General features: G+C 39.0%; 1 protein-coding gene across 5 annotated transcripts in view; it reads right to left on the reverse strand.

Moving 5' to 3' along the window:
- Nucleotides 1-17,411: 17,411 nt before the first annotated feature.
- Nucleotides 17,412-23,379, reverse strand: part of gabra1 (gamma-aminobutyric acid type A receptor subunit alpha1) — a 36,042-nt gene continuing 30,074 nt past the window's right edge. For all 5 annotated transcript variants that reach the window (XM_058087219.2, XM_058087217.2, XM_078787726.1 and 2 more), the window contains one exon: nt 17,412-22,663. In XM_058087219.2, the coding sequence (XP_057943202.1) occupies nt 22,343-22,663 (321 nt within the window). In that variant the 3' untranslated portion in view covers nt 17,412-22,342. The remainder of the gene's footprint in view (nt 22,664-23,379) is intronic.

Here is a 23,379-nt window from a genome sequence, read left to right on the forward strand (position 1 = left end):
ACGCATGCACAGGGAGAACATGGAAACTCCACACGGAGATGCCCAAGGTCGGGAATCGAACCCTGGTGTCCTAGCTGTGTGCCGCTAACCACTCGTCCAACCTTGGTTTTATTATACAGGGTTAGCTCCTGTATGGTTACTTATGTGTTAAAAACTGTATTGAAAATTCATTAAAATCATTAGTTGTTCTTCATAGCACATAGCATGCAGAACAAATGTGAGTGTTTTTCATTTATTTTAGTTTTATTATTCCAGCGGCCAATTCTATATGCAATTGGACGACAGTTAAGAATGTTGAAATGTTGATTAAAATATTCAGCTTCATTGGTTCCTATGGATATTTTTTCAAGCCAGCGTCCAAAGCATTGCAACCCCAACCCCACTCGTCTTCATGCTAATTAGCATGCATTCTGACAATGCAGGGTAAAGAGTTCATCTCCTTGCAAAAATATGTTGCTTACTTTAGTTTTGAATGTTTTTCCTGCACACACACAGAGGGATATGTCAAATCCACTTTCCATGCTTCAATAGCCACAGTCGACATATGGGCCAAATTGGCGCTTTCCCATATTAAAGGTGCACCTGTGCTCTGGTGCACTCACTTAGTTCCACAAACCTATTCTGTGTGTGTTCCCGACACAGACAAATGACATGGGGTGTTTTTGACAACTCCACAAGGATGTCTGATTTATTGTAGTCAAACCTCATTAAAATATCAGTAGTAAACAAAAGCATCTGGTTTTGGTGTACATAAATATCAGTGACAGAAGGTCTGATCCAAATCATCCAGGCTTTTCATTCTTTAATCAAACCGATTAGGCGCATTGTGGGTAGTGACAGCTCTGCTTTTCCGAGGCTCATTTTTTGGTTGCTTCTGCCAGAGAAAAACCTCCAATTTAATCGTTCATGAAGCGTATTGTTGGTGCACGTGTTTGCTATCTTTTAGATAAAAAGCAAAAAGGAGATAAGTACGTATAGTCATTTATATTAACATCACAGATGCCCGGTTTCACTATCAGTCCAGTTTTACAGCCCACACATATGCTGTCACAGCCCCGCTCGCTTAGCATCAAGCTGTGGGAGCACAATGATCTACAGTAAGCACCGTTGGATGCAAGAATCAGCCTGGCATTCAACCGGGAATGATGTAACCTCGCTGGCTGAAACTCCAGAGGGGTACACACACCCTACATATAATGAGTGGAGTGGTTAGAATTTATAGTGAGTATCATATAGGCCTGGCTTGTTTAGCAATATTATGCAGTGTTTTGCAGGGGTCTCGCTTGCAATCCCATGAAAAGTAACACCTCTGTCTCAGCTTGTCTTACTTACTACGCACTATATTTTCCTACCAAACAATGACATTGTGTTGATTCCATCAATGAAAATGCGTATTAGCGTTCATGTTACCCATAACAAATGTTGTCAACAAAACCTTCCTTATGTGCTTTGCCGCAGTGCACACTAACTAATATGTTTTACAAATTCATCTCATTTCTATGCTGCCAGCAGCTGACCTCTCCTCTGCGTTCAGGGCCGAAATGTAGCCGTCTGCTTTTCACGGTGTCTTTATGTTGAATTTTCTCCGCTTGATGTGAAGCACGTATAATCTCCCTTCCCAAAGGTAGATTATAGCTAGTTTTTGCTTCCTGCTTTCACCGTTTATTTTGCATTGTTGCTGCCTCTCCTCGGAGTCGAGGCTTCATCAAAAATAAACCACGACTGAGCCCAAAAGTCAGATTATAGCTGAATAACAATGGCGGTGTAATTAGCAGGGACGGTGTTAAACTATAGATTTCTTTTATTGACTATTAGTGCAATATATTTTAATGAACTATATTCTGAACGGTGTACGAGTGGGTAGCGCGCAGGCCACAAAGCTAGGAGACCCAAGTTCGATTCCACCCTCGGACATCTCTGTGTAGAGTTTGCATGTTCTGCCCATATGTGTGGGGGGATTTTCTCCGGTTACTCCGGTTTCCTCCCACATTCCAAAAACATGCTAGGTTAATTGTCGACTCCAAATTGTCCATAGGTATGAATGTGAGTGTGAATGGTTGTTTGTCTACATGTGCCCTGTGATTGGCTGGCGACCAATCACAGGGTGTACCCCGCCCAGATAGGCTCCAGCACCCCCGCAACCCTTGTGAGGATAAGCGGTTGAAAATGAACGAATATTTGAATATTCTATCCACATGTAAACCGTAAAGTTTGACAACCTCAGTTGGATTGACTTGCGATTTCTCACACAGCTCAATGCGCACTCTAACTTCAGAGTGGTGAACCGAATCATCATGAAATTTGGGACACATCTTTACAGGATTGACAATAACGTTGTTTGTTTCTTTCGCCTTTTTCCTGATTACGGAGTTGACACAACTGATCTTTTTGGTTTTTTTGATCCACATACTGATTTTTGGCACATGCCCACTAAAAGTAGTCAACAGTATAAACATTCGGAAAGTCCTGTTTTGTCTGTTGACAATCAATGACTTTAATCATGCTTATTCATTTGTAAATTGTGTGACATAAAAGGTTCGCTTGCGTCAGAAGTCGATAAGTGATTATTACAATGGACAGCCGTCAAACAACTTTATAGCCACATTAACTATCAGCCGTTGTTGCTTTTATTTACAGCCTTTTAAAAAGCATCAGACCGGAGAAGGAGACGTTTAATTTATTTACTCTGCGCGTCAAAGAAAACAACATTCTGAGAATTTAGTGTTTTTTATGGCCAAACAGCATAAGGCTGTGAGTCACATTACTGCAGACGATATATCTTTCTAGTTCTTTTTAGCAACACGTCACTGTCATTGTTGTGTGTGCGGGAAATCTGGATGACTTCATGGTGTCTAAACCATAAGCATTATATCTGATTTGATGCATATTTGTTATGAAATTACCACCACCACACACGCAGACACATACATGCAGAAAGCCGCTATTGGATGAGTTCAGTTTGACGTTGGATGGATTCTGTAGTGAGTGGCGCCGTATTCATTTGATTGTGGGAGGTTTACACTCCCAAAATAAAAAAAAATGTAGGAAACTACAACTAATCCAACCTGACTAGAGCAACACTGACGCCTAGTGGCCTTTTATAGGTATAGTCGAAATTAATACGTGTTGTCTAGTGTCCAAAAATATATCACAACATTAATTTCATGTATTCATTCATTCATTCATTCACTTATTTTACCGCTTTATTTTGCATGTCAAACATTTTTTGTCCAATGGAACCTTGGTTGACGCATGCCCCGTTAGCATCAAAAAATTTTAAAAAATCTCGGTTTGCATGAATTTTCCAGTTGGTGTACAATATCGCTCATGGCTCTTATTAATACACTGCGTTAGTCCAATGTATTTATATATTTTTTTAAAAACTTGGTTAGCAGGCTATTACCTTTCCACGACAGTTCCTTCGCCTTTCTATGATGTCATCAACAGTTGACTCTTATTTCTGTGCTAACTACGCTATCTCTTTCATTCGCCATTTACATGTATTCATATGTCAAAGTGTTTTCTGTATGCTAATATGCTAATCCCTCGTTTAGCTTGTCTAATTGGTTCCAGACCTGCCCACGATAATTAAATCAAATATTTTAGTGGCACATAGAAACCCTGTTTGCGATCTTCTACATACAGTTTTTAATATTATTACAGCCTTCTAGACATGAAATAGCACTATCACCTCTGCACTCATAATACCCAATCTAGTAGATGGAAACATCATATTTGTAATAAATTGTATTTGTAATAAATATCTTTTGGACACGTGGACAGGAAGTTACGTCTGATATTCGGAGTTGGGTTTTAGCTGGAGTACTGTAATTATAAAACTATTAAAAAGAAATATAGAAATTTGAATTACATGATGTTTTGGTTAGAGTCCGGCCTTCTGGAACGGATTCATGACGCTAACCAAGGTTCCACTGTACTCTATATTGTATTTACATTGTACATGGTACAATTTAATGTTTGCATAATAATAAAATAGCCAAACCCACCTAAACTGAAATCTTCCAGAATTACAGACATCACCAATGATAATGCTTAGAACTGAAGTTTTTGATGTTTAAGTCCTTTTTTTTGTGCATTTTCTGACCAGTTAGAGCTACAACTTTGATCTAGCTTCTCCGACAAACTGAAACACTAATTTCTTTATCCGTTATCCACCTGTCTCCAGATTAGTAGTGTTTCCCCCCCCCCCTTGCTGCTCTCTGTTTGTCTCTTAATGGCTTGTTAAATGACGGCTGCGACAAAAGGTCATCAAAACAGAAAGCTAGCAGTGACAGCACTTACAAGTTTATTTCTTATTTCTCTGACCTTTCTTTTCCTTGTAAACCTACCGCACTATCCATGTATGTTATATTTTAAATATTTTTTTACCAGTCTCCAGTGAGCCGTAGGATGTCTGTGGTAATGCACTGCCGACTGCTCCTTGGCTCAGCAGCTCCTAAATGGCCTGGTGGGGGAGCCCTAGTTCTGACCCAGCTTGCGTTTAGAACCTGTGGATGACTGTGTTTGTCTTCTTGAATTATCACTTAGTGGAGACAACCGAGTAGACCCAATAGAACTGCACTGGGTAACACAAGGTGTTTCTAATGTTCTGTCCTTCTTGAGCAGTTGCAGTAAATAAGGTAACCACGGCAAACAATAACCTCAGTAACAGTGTGTTGAATTATCATTAGTTTATGTACAGTTTATATACATGATATTGTTATGGCAACACATGCTATAATTGCGTAAGCTTGGTTCCCTAAATGTCTAATTTGGGTCTGGAACTGAAGCAAATTATATAATATGATATGACATATGATATGATATAATGACAACATACAGTAGTTTCCCTGCATGGAAAATAGGAAAATTGATATTTACGGACGTGTAATTGATGCAGAAAAAAAATCTTATGACCCAAATATGCAATTGCAAAGAGCAATTTAACTTTGCATTTTAATGGCTTGAGTTATTTGATATGCCGCGTAGATCATTTCCTCACTTGCTGCAGAACCAATGGGATTTGATAAGGTTGGTCTGTATGTAAATTGACATTATGGACACTTTCCTTAACATTCAATGTTGCTTAATGCATGCATAATGGTAGCATCTGCTTTAAAATAACATGTCATGTATTAACATATGAATTTATATCTTAACTACAATGGCAATGCCACATGTTGAAGTGATGTGGTTGGAGCTTATGATGTAGCATGAGGACAATTACCTGGATACATGATTTGATTTAGTGTAGCTCAAATGTTCTCACATTCTGTGAGGCACATCATGGATTTTGTTTGATGCCTTTTCTGGCCAGGTTTCAAATCTCTATAGGATTTTTCCATCCATTCATCCATCCATCCATCCATCATCCTCCTCATCCGTATCCTTTTCCCCATTCCTCCAGTATCCATCCCGCTCGTCTCGCTCCATAACCATCTCTTCTGAAGGTGCCTGTGGCAGACACTCCGAAGCAGGCTCAAGAGTCACTAGAGAGGTGGAGTGAGACGGTTAGGCAAGATAGCGGTGGTCCGGTTGTGCCCTGGTGGAGGCATATCTGATGATCTGTCAATCACAGGCTAACCTTGCATGAACCTGCACTTGAGGCTAGGTGCATGCTTGGCCTTCACAATGGCTCTTTGTTCAACATTCTCTTTCTGTTGACACCCGAGTGTGTCTACTTTCCAAACTAAAAGTCCAGCAAATACAAAGTAGGATAGAATGCGAGGCATTAAGGGGTATTTATGACGATACAGGAATAGTGTTTTATATGGAAAAGATGCTCAAGGTGTCTTATTAAATTAATCAACACCTGGAACAGCTGTGTTCCTGCACGGGTCACAAATTAATGTGAATTTGCAGTTGACCTTGTAGATTCTGTCACAATATATGCTGGGGTTCCCCTCAATGAACCGCATCTCGCCAGCGCTGGGAGCACTCGTACTGCCCCATACCATAACCGTACCGCCACTGCTGCCTTAAATACTGTAAATTTGCGAGTTAGCCTCTTTATTTATTTTCAAGCAGAGTTGGGAAGGCCAAAGTAAGAAACTAAAAACCACTTCCACACAGAATGGGCAAACAATGGGCTGACTTAATGTAACATAATCTTGTGTCTCGTCATTACTGATGACTAGTGACCAGAATGCTACATATGACTTATCTTTCAATAGTTTTTGACTCATGATAGAGTGAGGGAGCGATGTTCGAACTACGATGTGGCAAGGGACTACCGTATATGACTGGAAGCAGTACGGACAAGAGACATGCACGAAATGAAGATAGTAGACTTTTGGGAATAAATGAATATAATTTCTTGGAACAAAAACAAACATTTTGTTTGTGAATGTAGGTCAACGCTTCTGATCGGATGATGGCCCTAATAAAAACTCAAAGCTAAGAAATTGCATTTATCTCAGATGTATCCGAGGCTGAAGTTGAGTGTGTTACATCTGCTTGGACAGTTTAGTTCATTCATGCATTCATTTTCTACCGCTTTTTCCTCACGACGGTCGCAGAGGGTGCTAGAGCCTATCCCAGCTGTCTTCGGGTGACAGGCAAGGTACACCCTGGACTGGTCGCAGGCCAATCACAGGGCACATATGGACAGACAACCATTCACACTCACATTCATACCTATGGACAATTTGGAGTCGCCAATTAACCTAGCATGTTTTTGGAATGAATACCTCAGTACCTGGAGAAAACCATGCAAACTCCACACAGAGATGGCCGAGGGTGGAATTGAATCCTGGTCTCCTTGCTGTGAGGTCTGTGCGCTAACCACTCGTCCACCGTGCAGCCCCCAGTTTAGTTTGTGTCTAACTTATTTAGTTGCTTCTCAGTACGAGGGAGTAACCCCTCCCACCTCTTCTCAACAGAACAGCGGCTTATGAAAAATTCAAGGAGATTGGAATTTTATGAGTTTAATTTTGTGCAATAATACGGATCGGAAAGGGCAGCATATGCACCGATTGTAGCGGTGACACTAGTCAGTTGGAAAGCAGCAATCATGCCGTCCTGAGATGACAAACATCAGAGTATTAAAGGGACATTAGTGCCGTATGACGACCAGCACATACACACAGCATCCTATATGTGTATTCAAAGGGGTAATAATGTTTCTAATAACTAGCTTTGCCTGTGATCATCCAACTATTGCAACACCTCCCCCTGCTGGATTGACTGCAGTGAGATGAGCTGATGAATAATAAAGGACGCTCCCTCCCCATCTCATCCTTTCACTCTCTTCTTTCTCAAGAGCATCTCCTCTGCAGCAGCAGCAGCCCTTTAATAATACTCCGAGCATTTTAAAGAGGCTTGCACCCAAATCTATTGATCTATCCCTCCTGTCTATTACATGCTGTGAAGGCTCGCATGGCCAGATGACACAATTTGGATTATATCACAAAATAATCAAAAGAATGTAAATTGGAAAGTAAATAGCCTCAGGGGGTGGGTGTTCCAAATGTCAACAGCGGCAAATTAGAGTACATCAGCATTAGCAGCAAGGCTGCGGAAAGCAAAAACAATCTTAGAAATAAACAATTTATTTCAAATATTATTTTAGGCAGTGGGGAATTGTTGCCAATGATGGTTATTAAATGTATTTGTCCTTTAGATGGCTCCTGTCTACTCAATCATGTTAAATCAAACAGACCTTGAATAATTGTCAGCAAAAACTGCAGAGATTTTTTAAGGGAGGGAGACAAAGATGCATCTTTTTGGCCAGCAATGTGAAAACAATGAATGTTCTCAAGTCCGATGTGGCTTCAGGTCACACAATGCTAACTTAAAGCGCAATTTTTGGTAAAAATACATTATAGAAAAACCTCTGACTTCTTCCCGTTGTATCTGTATATTTTATATGACATCACACAAGGCCTCAGTTTAGTAAGTGTTGAGGGATTCATTAATATGTAGTAGTTAACTTTTTACTATACACAGTAAAGGTAATAGTTCTATTTATTTTGAATATGCATATAAATTACATTGGAATATATCACATAGTACAATTCACAATTCCACATGTCCAAAACAGAGTAGGAATTGTGCGTGGGAAAAAAGCTTATTTAAAGGGAACCTAGTATGCTTTTTCCACTTTTGTGGAATGTAGTTAGTATGTTGTATTCTCATGTTAAACGATGCCAAAGTTTCTGATAATGAGGTTAGCGCATTTGGAAGTGAGCTCTGAAAGAAGTTTGGGATGACTCAAAACGCTGGGTTTCAAAAGGTGTGGTAAAACTGCCCCTTTGTGATGTCACAGAGGGGCATACTTCCTCATATGGTCCATAGATAGGAAGTACGTTGTGTGTGTGACCAATCACAATAAATTAAATCACAATAAATTAAAACGGACCGTTTTGGCAGGAAACACCCATCAAAGGAAATACAGCTGGAATAGGTGCAGATTCTGGAAAATCTAAAGGTTTTCTGTGCGGGTTATTGTGTGTAGCTGCTCTATAGGAGACCACAACTCAATATAAAAGGTAAAAAAAATTGCATTATTGGACCACTTTAATCCTAACCTCCATCCGTTCCATATAATAGTAACTGATGAAAAGGTTAATGTTTGACAGAAACATTGTTCCATGTTGATTGAGTATAAACAATGTAATACTTCAAGAAGTACGAAGAAAATGAGGAAGGACTTGCCGTGGCGGCATTGTGCTTCGTGGTTGCATGACTCATGTATGCATAGAGCTCACACTGACCACTTCTGACTGCTTTGGAGAACGGCGGACCAGCAGAGTTCAAACAGAAACTGCCAGACAATAAGTGCTTTCACTGTTAAGTCCTAAATACTGTACCAGAAAACTCTCCAACGACGGTAGAAAAAGTTGTTAGATTTGTGGCTGGTCGCTTTTGAAAAAATATGTTGCCAAGAGGGTTTGTGATGTCGTCAGATTTGGCAACAAAGTCACAGCGTTGCGCGTGTTTAACCCCGCCCCCACCAATGACGTTCTCCTTTAACAGGAAAAAAAGACAAGTTGGCTCCCCAACCGCCTGTTGTTAGAAGAGCAACATTTTTATTAATGGTTGTCGTGAGTTATTTTACAAAGGTGTTCCGACAAAGCCTTAAAGCTGCCTGTATTTGATGGTACTTTATAACAACAACTGATGTTCGCTGCTTCCGAGGAGAAGAAGCGTCCATATGTTTTCATTTGCTAGCAACCCTGCTCAGGATCCATTTGCTCTCCTCGGTGTTTGCATTTGTCTCTTGATGGATGCCGTTAGCATCCCATGCATCCTCCCCGGGGGAACTGATGTGAGATGCGTGTCAAGTCATTGTGCGCAGTCGATCGAGGCTTGATTTACCGTTTGGCACGTGCGCCGTGTGTGCGGATGGCACACACTCAGGGTAAGATTGAGAGTATGGAGACCGAAGGCTGGATGAATGGAGGGAAAACAAAATCCTTAAATGTGTTTTTTTATTTTTTTTTATTAAATGTGGCACAAAGCAAGATGTATGCCAACTACATGTACAATTCATGTTTAACATTCTGGGTCACACTGTCTCATCCTTACGTTAATTAATAATGTATGCTCTTGAAAAGCAGCTTCGGTGGCATGATATACTGGATGTATTCGCTCACTGCTGCAGAAGTCAATGCACTTATCAAAATGAAGGTGGAATACACTAAAGCTTCTTAACTTTGACAAACATTTTTTTGGAAAATGCCTTAAACCTTGAACATCACTGTCCTAATGTCAGCTTTCCTAACTTGACCTCACTGCAGTTAATATCAAAGGTTCCTTTAATGTTTTTTTGATCGAGTATGTTTGTGTGAACAAACAAAAAATTGCATGTGACATTAGCTGTTGCTGGTGATCTACTATGATTGCATGTGCAATTTTTAACTGGTGCAAAAGTGGTGTGGACCGCCCAATAAGGAGTGGGCATCTGCTACTGACTGCAGAGAGGGGATGAGGGGGGAACATGTTCCACATGAGTGCTCTCTATTTCACCTATTATTTTGGGGTAGCCAGCAACTGTTCAAAGTCATGTTTTGTATCATTTACTCAGCCCCGAGTGCATGGGAAGTCGACATACTTGCTCATTCTGTGTGACAGAGCGTTCAACACGTGGGACAACTAGTCTGAGATGGGCGTGGCGGCACACCGGGGGAGGAGTTCACATTTTTAGCTTGGCGCAGTGACAAATTTGTAACAAAACAGCTTGTCAAAGGTGCAGAGAAAGCTCTCCAGCTCGGACCTAAAGTCTATTCGGTGGCGCAGGCAAAGCGCAGCCTGCGTAATGGTAAATTGGCTGACAGTGGAGACGTGTCACCAAAACCTCACAGGCAGATTTTTCACAGTGTTGCGCACTTTTCAGTGGAAAAAAAGCATCTGAACCAGTATGTGGTTTTTTTGTATGGTAAAGTATGGTAAAGGGGCTGCACAGTGGTCAAGTGGTTAGTGGGCAGACCTCACAGCTAGGAGTTTACATGTTGTCTCCGTGCATGCGTGGGTTTTTTCCGGGTACTCCGGTTTCCTCCCACATTCCAAAAACATGCTAAGGCTAATTAGCGACTCCAAATTTTCCATAGGTATCAATGTGAGTGTGAATGGTTGTTTGTCTTGCCCTGTGATTGGCTGGCGACCAATCCAGGGTGTACCCCGCCTCTCGCCCGAAGACAACTGGGATAGGCTCCAGCACCCCCGTGACCCTCGTGAGGATAAGCGGCAGAAAATGAATGAATGAATGAATGTAAACAACCCATCTCTTTACCGTACTTCATTCAAAGTCTAACTAGTGTGTAAGATACATTGTTTATACATTGTTTCATTAGGAAGGCGGGATTTGTACCCACAAAAGACATTGTTCAGTCTGAAATGTGTAGAATGTGTGTGCTGTGGATATTTTCTCAACTGGATGAAAATAATCTGGATACCAATTCATTTCCTATGGTGCTAACTTTTGACCGAGAACACCACAAGTGTAACAATATCGACGAAACTGCTACAAAATCAACAAAAGTGATGTAGAGTGTGGAGGCTATCATACAGCCTTGAGGTAAACACTATATTTGTGAGTGTTTTAAGTTGTAAATTTAGCCACTCTTGCAGTTTTTTTTAAGTTGATGAGTGTCGATTTCATCTTCAAGGTCACACCAACCAACGCAAGAAGACACACAATGGCTTTTCGGACCCAGAAAGTCTGTAAACTTGATAAAGGCACTAAAAGCAAAAAAATAAAATAAATAAATACATAATGTTCTGCTCATTTAATTCAATTTGATGCAGTTTGTGCACTTCCAGTGGCTTCTCCCTCTCTCACAGAGTGGACACTTTGAACGGGGCATATCACGGTAACAGGATATGATTGAATGACAATGTGTGGCTGAGCAGAAAGGAGCTCGCTAGCCTTTTGAACCTCCCAGCTTGTTAGATCACACGCATGCCGGCGATTGGTTTCGACAAAGGACATCCGCCAGGCCTTTTAGAGGGAAGAAACTTTTTTTTTAGCAGTTTGGGGCGTGGGGGTGGCGAATGAGGGAGGAAAAAGGCAAACGAGAGCACACAGAGTGTAGAAGCAAAAATGAAAAACGTGAGCTTGAACTGAACTTGAATCCCTGCAGGGTGAAACTGTGGTCACAAGAAAAATGAGCAGGTGAAACTGTTTGGCTTCATAAAGTCGAGATGAAACTGAACACATCGGGTTTGCAACTTTGATTGGATGTTGAATGTTTATATTGTATGTTAAATGTCTTCAATTTACACTAGTTTGGATCATACATTTATTTAAAATAATAACCATAAATAGGAATTAATTTTGGACCATTTATTCAAACTGCATTTTATACAAAACATGTTAATGAACATTTGATTTTGCCATAAAAAATAAAGTTTGCCAGATTTATTTGTGGAAAAAAACATGTTATTGTTCATCTATTACTATAAAATACAAAAATACCACTAAAATGTATGTATCTTCAAATTTGTAAGCATCACTCTTAAAAGTTAAGTTTGGAACCCTTTCCTCCGCTCATCACTGTCATTGCCAACTAATGTAAAACTAGAATTATTTGCTATAAAAATGGTTTTGGGTGAACATTTGTGTGTGTCTGGAACAGATCTTATGGGACATATTGATGCCATTTTTGTCCTTTTTTGGTTTTTATCTAACTTTTAGAATGGATTAATGACAAAGACCGAGGTACCACTAAAAAAAAAATGTAGAGGTCATATTTTGTTGCTAGTCTATAATCCATTTTACTATTGTGCAACACTCGAGATCTATAGCACAGCAATACACTCTATATATTATAGTGATTTTAATGTACTGAGTCTTCTAAATGCTAATGCTATAGTCAGTTCAATAGACTTAGTAATCACTTAGGGGCTTTTGGAAATGATCAAAAATGTTCCGAAGTAATAACTTTAATGCAAAAGTTCCTCTGGGCAGACTTGTTAAATCTCAGTCACACAATATACTGTAAACTATACAGTGTATGTGCCTCATCCCCTTGGGTAGTTCTCACATTCATAATTAAAGGCAATGTTAGCCAAGTAATAGTGAATAAGGAGTTTGGCGTAGAGGAAGTTGGCATTAAATGAATATATTGTGATCATAATTTACAAAAGAAATGACGTGGGAAGCGTGTGTCAGCTTTTAGGCTTGTCATTGTTCTTTGTTCTGCCTTTTGTGTGTTCAACGTACATGTACACACATTTGGACATGAACACACTTGGATGGCAACAAAGAGAAATTAGTGGTGATTTGAATCTGTGGTGCTGTTGATGCCAAGATTTGGAGACAATGGTGGCAGGATAGGGAATATAATGGACAATTTGTCTGCAAAGACAATGTGTTTCAATCCGTCAGCTTCATGACTACAATACTGTCTCACTTTGTTTATCGCAGTTAATTGGTTCCAATATTAAGAAATTTAATATTTTCGGTGATAGAGAATAGAAACCCGGTTTATGACTTTCTAAATGACATTATTAGAGCCTTGTAGACATGAAATAACACCCCTATAGTCACCTTTATACTCCTATCATTCTTTATTTACACCCCATTGCACAACTGTCATGCACACACTATAGGATGACTGCAGGGACTCAAGAGACAGACATGGCTGTAAGTATTAGCATGCTACTGCGATAACTAGTTAGCATCCAATTTATCCTCAACTTAGGAAAGGTTTTCAAATGGAGTGGGGAAGAAGGACAAAGTAAGAAGCCAAAAACTTACCACTTCCACACAGAATGGAGGGATAACTTTATTATTTTAGTCTATCATGTTGGATATAGAGGGCGGCACGGCGGTCTAGTGGTTAGCGCGCAGACCTCACAGCTAGGAGACCAGTTCAATTCCCACCCTCGGCCATCTCTGTGTGGAGTTTGCATGTTCTCCCCGTGCATGCGTGGGTTTTCTCCGGGTACTCCGGTTTCCTCCCACATTCCAAAACCATGCTAGGTTAATTGGTGACTCCAAATTGTCTATAGGTATGAATGTGAGTGTGAATGGTTGTTTGTCTATATGTGCCTTGTGATTGGGTGGCGACCGGTCCGGGGTGTACCCCGCCTCTCGCCTGGAAGACAGCTGGGAAAGACTCCAGCACCCCCACAACCCTCGTGAGGATAAGCGGTAGAAAATGAATAAATGAATGAATGGGTGACATTAATTGTAATGTCATATCTCATCAATGTAACATTACTGACACCTATTAACCAAAAGACTACATATAACTTGTATTTCAATATTTTTGAACTAATAATAGGCCATAGTCAACCATAAAACAGTGATCATTTCTGAATTAGGACATTTTTGGAAAAAAATGATACTGCGATAGAGCAGTCCAGATATGGATATATGCTCTGAAACTGTAGCACTGTTCAAAAGTGCAAATGTGATGCAATATTACCTGACATAACACATCATTGGAGAAGTAGCCACTGAAGTCTGATGTGAGAATGTGGAAAATAACGTTCCTTAGAGCTCGATGTGGAAAAAGTCATACCGCTCATTTACAGCACAGCAACGTGCAAATAAGCGTTTCTAAGGATTCTATGAATATTGGAGCAAAACAAACAATCCTTGACTGATGGGAGAGTTGAGAATGAGTGCTTCTGCTGCAGAGATGTGACTCAAAGGTAAATAAAAAGAGGAATTGTGTGACAAAATCAGGGTCAGCGCGGAGATTATGTTTTTGACAGCGCTTTTCTGTTTATGTTCAAAATAACTTGGAAAGTTCTGGATGGATTTGGATGACATTTTCAGGAATTGTCAGATATGGGATACGGATCACGGATCTAGGATTTTTTGTAATGATTCTTTAACATTATGATTATGATTTTTGGCAACTTTAGCTTTGGTTTGTGTACATTTTCCAGTTTGCATGCAATATTGTCATGTTATTGATACACGGTATAAGTCCAACTGTGTTGTTTATATGTTTTTATTACAAAACGTCCTTTTTAGCCTGCTAATACAGATGAACAGAAAATGGAAATGTGTGAAATTGGATTTTAGGATTAAACAGTACTTTATTTTTACACAGTAATTCCATGCAACCCGAGTACATGCAGAACAAGCATATTCAATTTAAAGTCAAACAAAAGACTTGAAAAACAACAACTTGTCCTTTTGTCCCCACACAGGAAAACCCCAAAACCCACTTCCATTGGCTTCACAGCCTAAAGCAATTATCTTTTTTCTTCAGGTGCCTGCTTTGAATGACTGTTTGTGCATGCATTTATTCATTCCAATTGAAATCCGAATCACAGATGCTGATACGTGTCCCAGCAAAGAGTGGAGACCTTCAAAAGGTAATTTGGTAACAAAGGGAAGACAATGAAGTGATGGGATGGCACATGAGCGAGGGGACGACAGGGACTATAGAAATCTCCAAGTGTGATGATTAGGAATGGATAGCTTGTTATAATAAGCCTAGGGTGGGTTTACGCACTCATCATCATGGTTTATCTATGTGTTATAATGCTACATATGTCTGCCGATGGTGTGGCAATGAGTGAATGGGTTGTAAACAAGTGTGAAGTATGTGTAAACTGGGCAGGGCTGCGTACCAGTACACAAAGCGTACCAGTACGCAAACCAAGCCACTACCTGGTGCAAATCGGTGTGAATATACATTAATAACTAGTAATAATAAGCAATAATACCCTCTCCCGTACTTTTCTTTGTTTATGCCTTCTTCCTACTCTTTCCTCACTCTCTGCAGCTGAGAGATAAATCATCTTTTTTTCTGCAATGAGAACTTTTTCTCTGGAGCTCAAAATCTTGTAAGAGGAAATAATGAATCTATGGATGATGCCTTCAGTTACGTGGGACAAATTCTTCTGTCTATTTTGGTTTTTCCCCTCAAGGGTCGCCACAGCAAATCAACCGCCTCCATCCAACCCTGTCTTCTGTATCTGTCTTTCTCACACCAACTACCCTCATGTCTTCCTTTACGACATCCAGAAACATCTTTTCTACCAATATATTCACTATCTCTCCTCTGGACATCTCAGTCTGGCCTCTCTGACTTTTATCTCCAAGGCCTTTAACATGTTATGTTCCTCTGATGTACTCGGTCCTGATCCTATCCATCCTGGTCACTCCCAATGAGAACCTCAGCATCCTCATCTCTGCTACCTCCAGTTCTGCTTCCTGTCTTTTCGTCAGTGGCATGCTATGTTGTACACCAGACATAAACGGTACTTGACTTAGCTGTAAGTCGTGTAAGTCGTTCAGGAGGTTGGCATATCATGCCGAGATGCGCCGTTTTCAGTCACTAATTGTGTGCCAATTGTGTAAAACTGGTCTTCAGCCTTTTCAGGCATGCCATCAAATTGACACTCATTGCCATGGTGACTTGCAAGACAATGCGGAGGCAAAGTGTGTGCAAGAATAAACACCGCTTTAATCTGAGCTTTTGTTGGAGAAGTAGGCAGATAGAGCAAGAGTAAAAAAAAAAAAGAAGAAGCAGTTTTATTACATAAGGGCTGCGGAAGCTCACATGCTTGGAAGGGAAGGAGCGCACGTTCCACTGCACCTGAAGTCTTGGCGTTGTGGTGTAGCGTGGAGTGGGACAAGACATGGGGGATGAAGTGCCGCCTGGAGAGCAGAGGCAGAAAGCTGAGAGCAAAGGCGGAACATTTATTTTTATTACAGTATATCTACTCAAGGGACCATACTATAGAGATACTTTAAAGTAGTCATTGTGCAGCTTATTGTCTAACCTTATTGTCTAAATAGCAGGCAATACAAGTGAGTAGCAATTGTAGTAATTGTGTCTTGTTTATATATGAGCATATTGGTGGTAGCTTCATGGTGTAGGATTGCATGAGTGCTGCTGGAAACTGGGGTGCTGCGGTTTTTCTGCAGCATTGTGAGGCAGGGGCCCTTACGAAATTGGGCATTATGGCAGTTTTCAAACATGTTATTAAGTCATAAACAGATACCACACAAATAATATATTATGTTTTCAAATACATAAACATATAGATGTAAATAAATGCATTTATTTTTATTTGTCACCCTTGTGATTCACAGTGGGATTTCACAACTGCCCCAGAATGCAAATGTTGTCCTTTCAGTCTGAGAATACCACCTTACATTATCCTCCATGAAGCAGAAGTTAGCCAAAATAAGAAACTGACTCAGTTAAATTACTGAGTAAATTATTTAATCTCAGTAGCCTCTAAACCCCCCAAAAGATCCACTGTGTTCCAGGTTAACTGCACATTATTTGCCGTGCCTTTTTATATCAAATTTATTGTTGCGACAATTACTTTCAACACAAAATAGTTTTGCGGAATGCCCGAGTCGATTTTGTCGGTGCCTTTTATTCGGAGTGACACAGGAAAAATGCCGACTTTGAAAGACTATTCCATGCCATGACTCTACACACATTTTATCGAACCTGCAGAGGTCTTGTTCTATATCACATTCATTTATTAGCAAACTCATTTTCATGAAAACCCATTTTTTGGTATTTTACATTCATAAGTAGGGCTGCACGGTGCACGAGTGGTTAGCACGCAGGCCTCACAGCTGGGAAACCCAAGTTCAATCCCACCCACAGCCATCTCTGTGTGGAGTTTGCATGTTCTCCCCGTGCATGTGTGGGTTTTTTTCCGGGTATTCCGGTCCCACATTCCAAAAACATGCTAGGTTAATTAGCGACTCCAAATTGTCTATAGGTATGAATGTGAGTGTGAATGGTTGTTTGTCTATATGTGCCCTGTGATTGGCTGGCGACCAGTCCAGGGTGTACCCCGCCTCTCGCCCGAAGCCAGCTGGGATAGGCTCCAGTACCCCCCGCGACCCTCGTGAGGATAAGCGGTAGAAAATGAAAGAATTAATGAAAAATTCATAAGTCATATTTTCCCCCTTAATTTGTCATTTTTCTAATGTACAAATCTTCACAACACAACACAATAAACCGGCAGCCTCATTCATTTATTTCCTTTTTATTTAAAGACTAATGCAGTGAATCGGAATCTACAGGGCCATATCATAACCAAAAAACCAAACCAAAATAAAAGAAAACATTTACAAGTTCACCACCGCTTTCATCTCCATCCATCAGAATCCTGTCAACAACACATCCCAGTGGCCACTTCTATAGTGTCTGTTTCATTGTCCATATGTGTACCATATCACCCTTTATCTTGCCTTATATTCCGCTTGTTTGTGCTTTAGAAAATTGGGTTGTGTTTTTTTTTAATATCAGTGAAAATCCATATTTGCTTGGATAAAAATACAAGAAAATGACTCCAGTAGTATATCTATAAGAACTAATAGACCCATTTAAGCAAGTGCTGCTGATGATTTGTCTTAAATAAAACCAAAATAAACCAAAAAGACATAACACATGTGGTATATACATATAGACATATATATGTACACACACATATATGTACATATATACGTTTGACGAGAAGATAAAAGTCGGAAGCTCATGATTGCACTGTACCTGTACCTCATATTTCACATTCTCTATGCGGAGCGTAAAAGTGTAGCAAAATCTGACCTGCCTTTTTTTCGAAATGAAGTTGTGTAACATCCCAGTCAGTCGGTGTAGTCCATCAACGGTGACTTAACCAAGTCCAGTTTCAGTTGGAAGAACCAAAACAAAACAATATGCGTTCAAAAGAGTAATATGTTTGCATTGCTTGCATCGTCTTCCATGATGGCGTGCCGCAGCCATCTGGTAAACGCCGAGCAATTTGTGAGACCATATTTTTTTAGATTAGGCATTTTTGTATTACTCTTTTGAACTACGTTCTTCATCACCGAAATCCAGGTAATTTTGGTAAATTCAGTGCTGGATTTTGAGGACTAAGTGCAAGGGTAAGTTGCCGCTGATGGACTACATTGCTGATGGAAACGTCATACAAATTCATGTTAAATATATGTAAGGTTTTCATTCAGTTCTGGGGTGGGAAAACTTTTCATAGTCAATTTATGTAAGAATATAACGCAACAATCAAACCCCTGGTCTTGGAAAAAGAAGACCTTGTTACATTTTAGCTCCTTTTTTTTTCGTCTTTATTCAGTCATTTTATTGCACGACCCTGGAGAAAGAAAGTGCAATCAACAACGAAAGCCTTTTCCTCTCAAATCCAACGCACAAACAAAAGGACATAATCTGCTGTTTTTCTTTGATGTCACCCTGTGTGGCCATGGTTTCATAAAAAAGCTAATGAGTGGCACAGCTGATATAAAAAGCTAAGCTTCTTCTTTTTTTTATATATATTGATTTATTTTCTCCTTATAATAGCTTGTAAGTCTGAAACACAATGGTCGAGGAGACAAGGTTGATGGTTGGTGGTTCGAAGCTGTCCTTTGCATAGCACGAAGCCAACTACATAAATGTAATGTTATTATTCATCTAAATGTGCAAAATGCATAACAATAGGTTGAGAATACAAACAATAGTCATCGTCGTTTTTAAGCTAATATCTTCAATAATAGAATCAAATACTGTATGCGTCATGTATTTTACATATGTATATTTCTATATATATATTTATATATCTTTTTCATGATAATCAACATACATACAAGTTTATTTATGATTCTATCTTTTATACAACTCTTCACCCTGAACTTTGCACTTCTTTGACCTTCTGCTGGTAGGATAAGTGGCCTGTAGGGGACAGGTTACGTAATTGTGATAATGCAAATAAAATAAAGATAAAGCAACGACCATCAATAAATATATATATATATATATATATATATGTATAAATAATTTGGTTTCCTCCCCGCAATAAATACATAAAACAATACACAAATCAACAAATTTCTCTCAGGCTTCTGGCCAAGTAAATGTAAAAAAAAAAAAAATACAAAAAATTGTTATAAATTAAAAAATAAATAAAGCAAATTTAAATGACCATTAACTTAAAAAAAATAATGGATTTCTGCATGGCTGCCATGTAAAATGTTACCAAAAAAAGTACAAAATAAATGTAGAAATAATATCTTAATCAAAAGTAAATTATACTAAATTAAATGAAAATTGACCTTGGATTCCTGCCACTTCGAATATGATATTTGTGGAGATGGAGCAACTACATTAAGCAGTGAATAAATAAAAATAATGCTAAATTAAATCACAATTAATTAACAAAAAATAAACTGGGACTTTGTTCAGAAAAAAATAATTATGTTAAAGTGTCAATACAAAACAAACACAAAATTTAATTGAATTAGATTTCTAAAATGGAATTAGAATTAAAGTCAATATTTTGTTGATGGCAAATGTGTACATAACTAAACTGGACATTTGCAGCATACAATTGTCTAACTTTCGATGTAAAGCTACAGTGTCAATCATTCCCTCACTAATGTCAACTTCAGGTCCTTTTTAATAAAAGCCCTTGCTAAGAAATATTGCTACATTAACTGAATTTTCAACTGGGCTGTTCCTAATATTTGACGAGCCACAAAAAGTTAATACGCAAAAAACAAGAAAAAAAAAAGCAAGCAACGTCCAAGACGAAAAAAAAAATATCCGTTCGCTTTACTGTATTTGGAAGTAGGGTTGACATCATGCTACAAAAATATATATTCATTTTCATCATCCTTTCACCTCTTTCTTGTCTTTTTTTCTCTCTGCTGATGCTTTCCAACAAAAGCAGCAACAAATCAATTCAAAAAAAGGGGGCATGTGATACTGAAGGCAGTGTCGCTGGTACTTTCTGAGTGTTAATTTTCAGCTAAAAACACACAAAAAGGGGCGAAAAAAAACCCAAGAACACACACAAAAAAACCAAAAAACCATGAAAGCTCAAGGGGACACGGTGGGATAGAAAATGCAAGATGTAAAACCATCAGGGTACCATCTGTTAAAATATGGAAAAGGCACTTCTCCTCCTCAGTGTGCCTCGTCCTTCTTTAGCTAACTTTACTTTAACGTTTGGCAAACAAGCCCCTCCCCCCGGGTCCATGAAGCAATAAAAACAGGAACTAATGTTTGTGTGATGAATGCAAAAAAAAAAAGATATTGAGACAATTCTTTACATTCTTACTCAAGTTTTTACACGTCTTTGTTGAGACTGTTTAAAAAAAACAACAACAACATATATTTGGAAGCAAAAAAAACCCAAAACAAAACGCGTTGTTCATACCCTTTAGTTCAACATATTGACATCGCTAACATCTGATAATATTTACAAATATTAATAAAAGGAAAATACCTGTTATTTTCATTTCGAAGCAGAGATGACTAGATTGTTGTCCACTGAGACGTGTGTTTTATTGCTATTGCACAAACCCCCCCCCTCAACATATTTAGAAGAATATGAGAATGGACGTTTTGGGGGCAAACAAATGAAGCCTTCCGTCAATCATTGTTAGTATTTTTGTTTTTTAGGATGCCCTGCCCATGCATATGCACACACATATACACATAACACGTGCCTTTTACCATGTCCGTCTGTGCTTAAATAAATGACATAAAGCCAATACCAGTAACCATCAATACAGTAATAAGATAATGCAACCATATTGTGTCTAAGTGAGCCTTTTGGCCACATTACCAAATGGTATAATTACACACTTAAACCCAAAATGATTCATACCTGACCACATATGAAGTTATTGTTGAATCACATATCCTTTGCTCCATTTAGTAGCTTAGATTCTTTCTTTTTTTGACGCATTTCCAGCTAGAAAAATCCCCATTTAACGCAAAAAAATGCACTTTAACTAGAAATCCGGTCACGGTATGAATAATTTGGGGCTTAACTGTAGGTGATTGGGCCGTGTATTCCCACAAGTAGTTTGTAGGATATGACAAGATATGTAAAAACACAGTACTTCACCCGTTTTTAGTGAGATTGGGGTTCTTTTGAAGTTGACCCTAACATTAAATCATGTAGGTTATACATATCGCATTGTCGCTCTACTCTACTATGAAAAGCATGCATCTCCCAATGTTAGGACATTTAAAAAAAAAAATGCAAATATGACAAAAATGAAAAAAAAATGGACGATACGATACATGCTTTTCATTGGAGAAACAGCAATGCATATTCCTACAAATGTGTCACGGGTCAAGTTATTGTGCAGTTCATTTGAAATGGCCGCCACCCAATGAAAAACATGTAACCCCAATTTGTATCGTTTATCATAAAATATCAATCAGAACAATAAATAGTTGGGTTGTTTTTCGCCGAGAGTAAAAGTACTAAACTTGAGACACAAGATTAGGACGTACGTGTTTTCCACTGAATTAGCAGCCATGTGGATTTCAACAATAAACAGTGAAATCTGTTACTATATCTATCTCCAGATTTTCCGATTTGGTTTCAATGCAAAAACAGAACAGTCGCCGAACAAGCTGAACCTCCGGTATGGTGTAACATAGACTGTTGGGCAGTAAGGGCGGTTTCATGTCAAACTGTTGGAACTTCTCCCTCATTGGAACCACGTTTGTTCTTTCACTCATCAAATAGTCTGGAGACTCCCCTTTCTTTGCAAAGTACATATTCTCCCCGGAACCCTGAAAATAAGAACCACAAAGAAAAAGCCCTGGACGAGATTGGTCTATTTGTGGAATAGCATTCTCCTCTTGGCTATATATTTACGCTAGCGTTTCTTAAAAGCGTCTTCCCGCACCTGAACAGCAACCCCTCTGAAAAGTCTGTATCAATGTTATTTTTTAATATATTTTCATGTCTCTGTTTTGTTTTCTCAAAATCTTCAAAATGTTGATAAACAGAAGCAATGCAACGACTGGGGATTCAAACCAGCATGGACATCATGTTTGTTTGAAAATAAACACATTTTCTTCTCTTTTTTTCTTTTCTGTTGAGGAAGAATACCAAAGAAAATGAAAGTTATAGGTAGAAGTGAAAAGGAGCCAAAGATGGATTAGTGTGGCGTCACCCCCTGCAGTTTGGGCTTCTTATTCAAGTAGGTGGCCCAGTAGACCAAGTTAAAGGTTCCAAAGAGCAGAGGGAAGGCTATTCTGGCGATCCTGTCAATCTTGCTCACGCTGTTAAAGGTCTTCTTGGCCTCGGGAGGTTTGGGCTTTGGCTCCTCCTTGGGCTCGGTCGGGGGCGGCGGAGCGCTTTTGGCAATGGTGGCCAATCCAGGGTCCCTGGCAATGTTGGGGGCGAAGGCTGTAGCAGTGGCAGCCGGGTATGCTGTGGTGTTGTTCTTTTTCAGGAGAGACTCCTTCTTCTTCTTTTGCTGTTGGTTTGTTGGGGGAGGAAAAAAAAACATGAATAAAATGTTACATTACATATTGGATATAACATTTACAACAGGCTCTTGATTGTTGAAAAATTTACCAAAAATAAAACACCCCAAAGACCCTAAAGCACAATTCAGACTGACTGACTCAACTGACCAAATCTTTGCGAAGAGATTTTAATCAAATCAATCCCAGTTTTCAAATTAATTAATCCTGATTAATCACTATTTGCTACTGTGCGTCAAAAGTACTGTATAATATTAGGGCGGTCTAAATTTTAATCAAATCAATCCCAGTTTTCAAAATAATTAATCTTGATTAATCAGCATTTGCTACTGTGTGTCAAAAGTACTACATAATATTAGCGCGGTCAAAATTTTAATCAAATCAATCCGTTTTCAAATGAATTAATCTTGATTAATCCCCAATTGCTACTGTGCGTCAAAAGTACTACATAATATTAACACGGTCAAAATTTTAATCAAATCAATCCGTTTTCAAGTTAATTAATCTCGATTAATCACCATGTGCTACTGTGCATCAAAAGTACTACATAATATTTGCGCGGTCAAAATTTTAATCAAATAAATCCCAGTTTTCAAATTAATTAATCTTGATTAATCACCATTTGCTACTGTGCGTCAAAAGTACTATATAATATTAGGGTGGTTAAAATTTTAATCAAATGAATCCCCATTTCCTAATTAATTAA

The sequence above is a fragment of the Doryrhamphus excisus genome, linkage group LG21, assembly GCF_037039965.1.
Source record: "Doryrhamphus excisus strain RoL-2023G ecotype Guam linkage group LG21, RoL_Dexc_Guam_v1.1, whole genome shotgun sequence".
Taxonomy (NCBI): Eukaryota; Metazoa; Chordata; class Actinopteri; order Syngnathiformes; family Syngnathidae; genus Doryrhamphus; species Doryrhamphus excisus.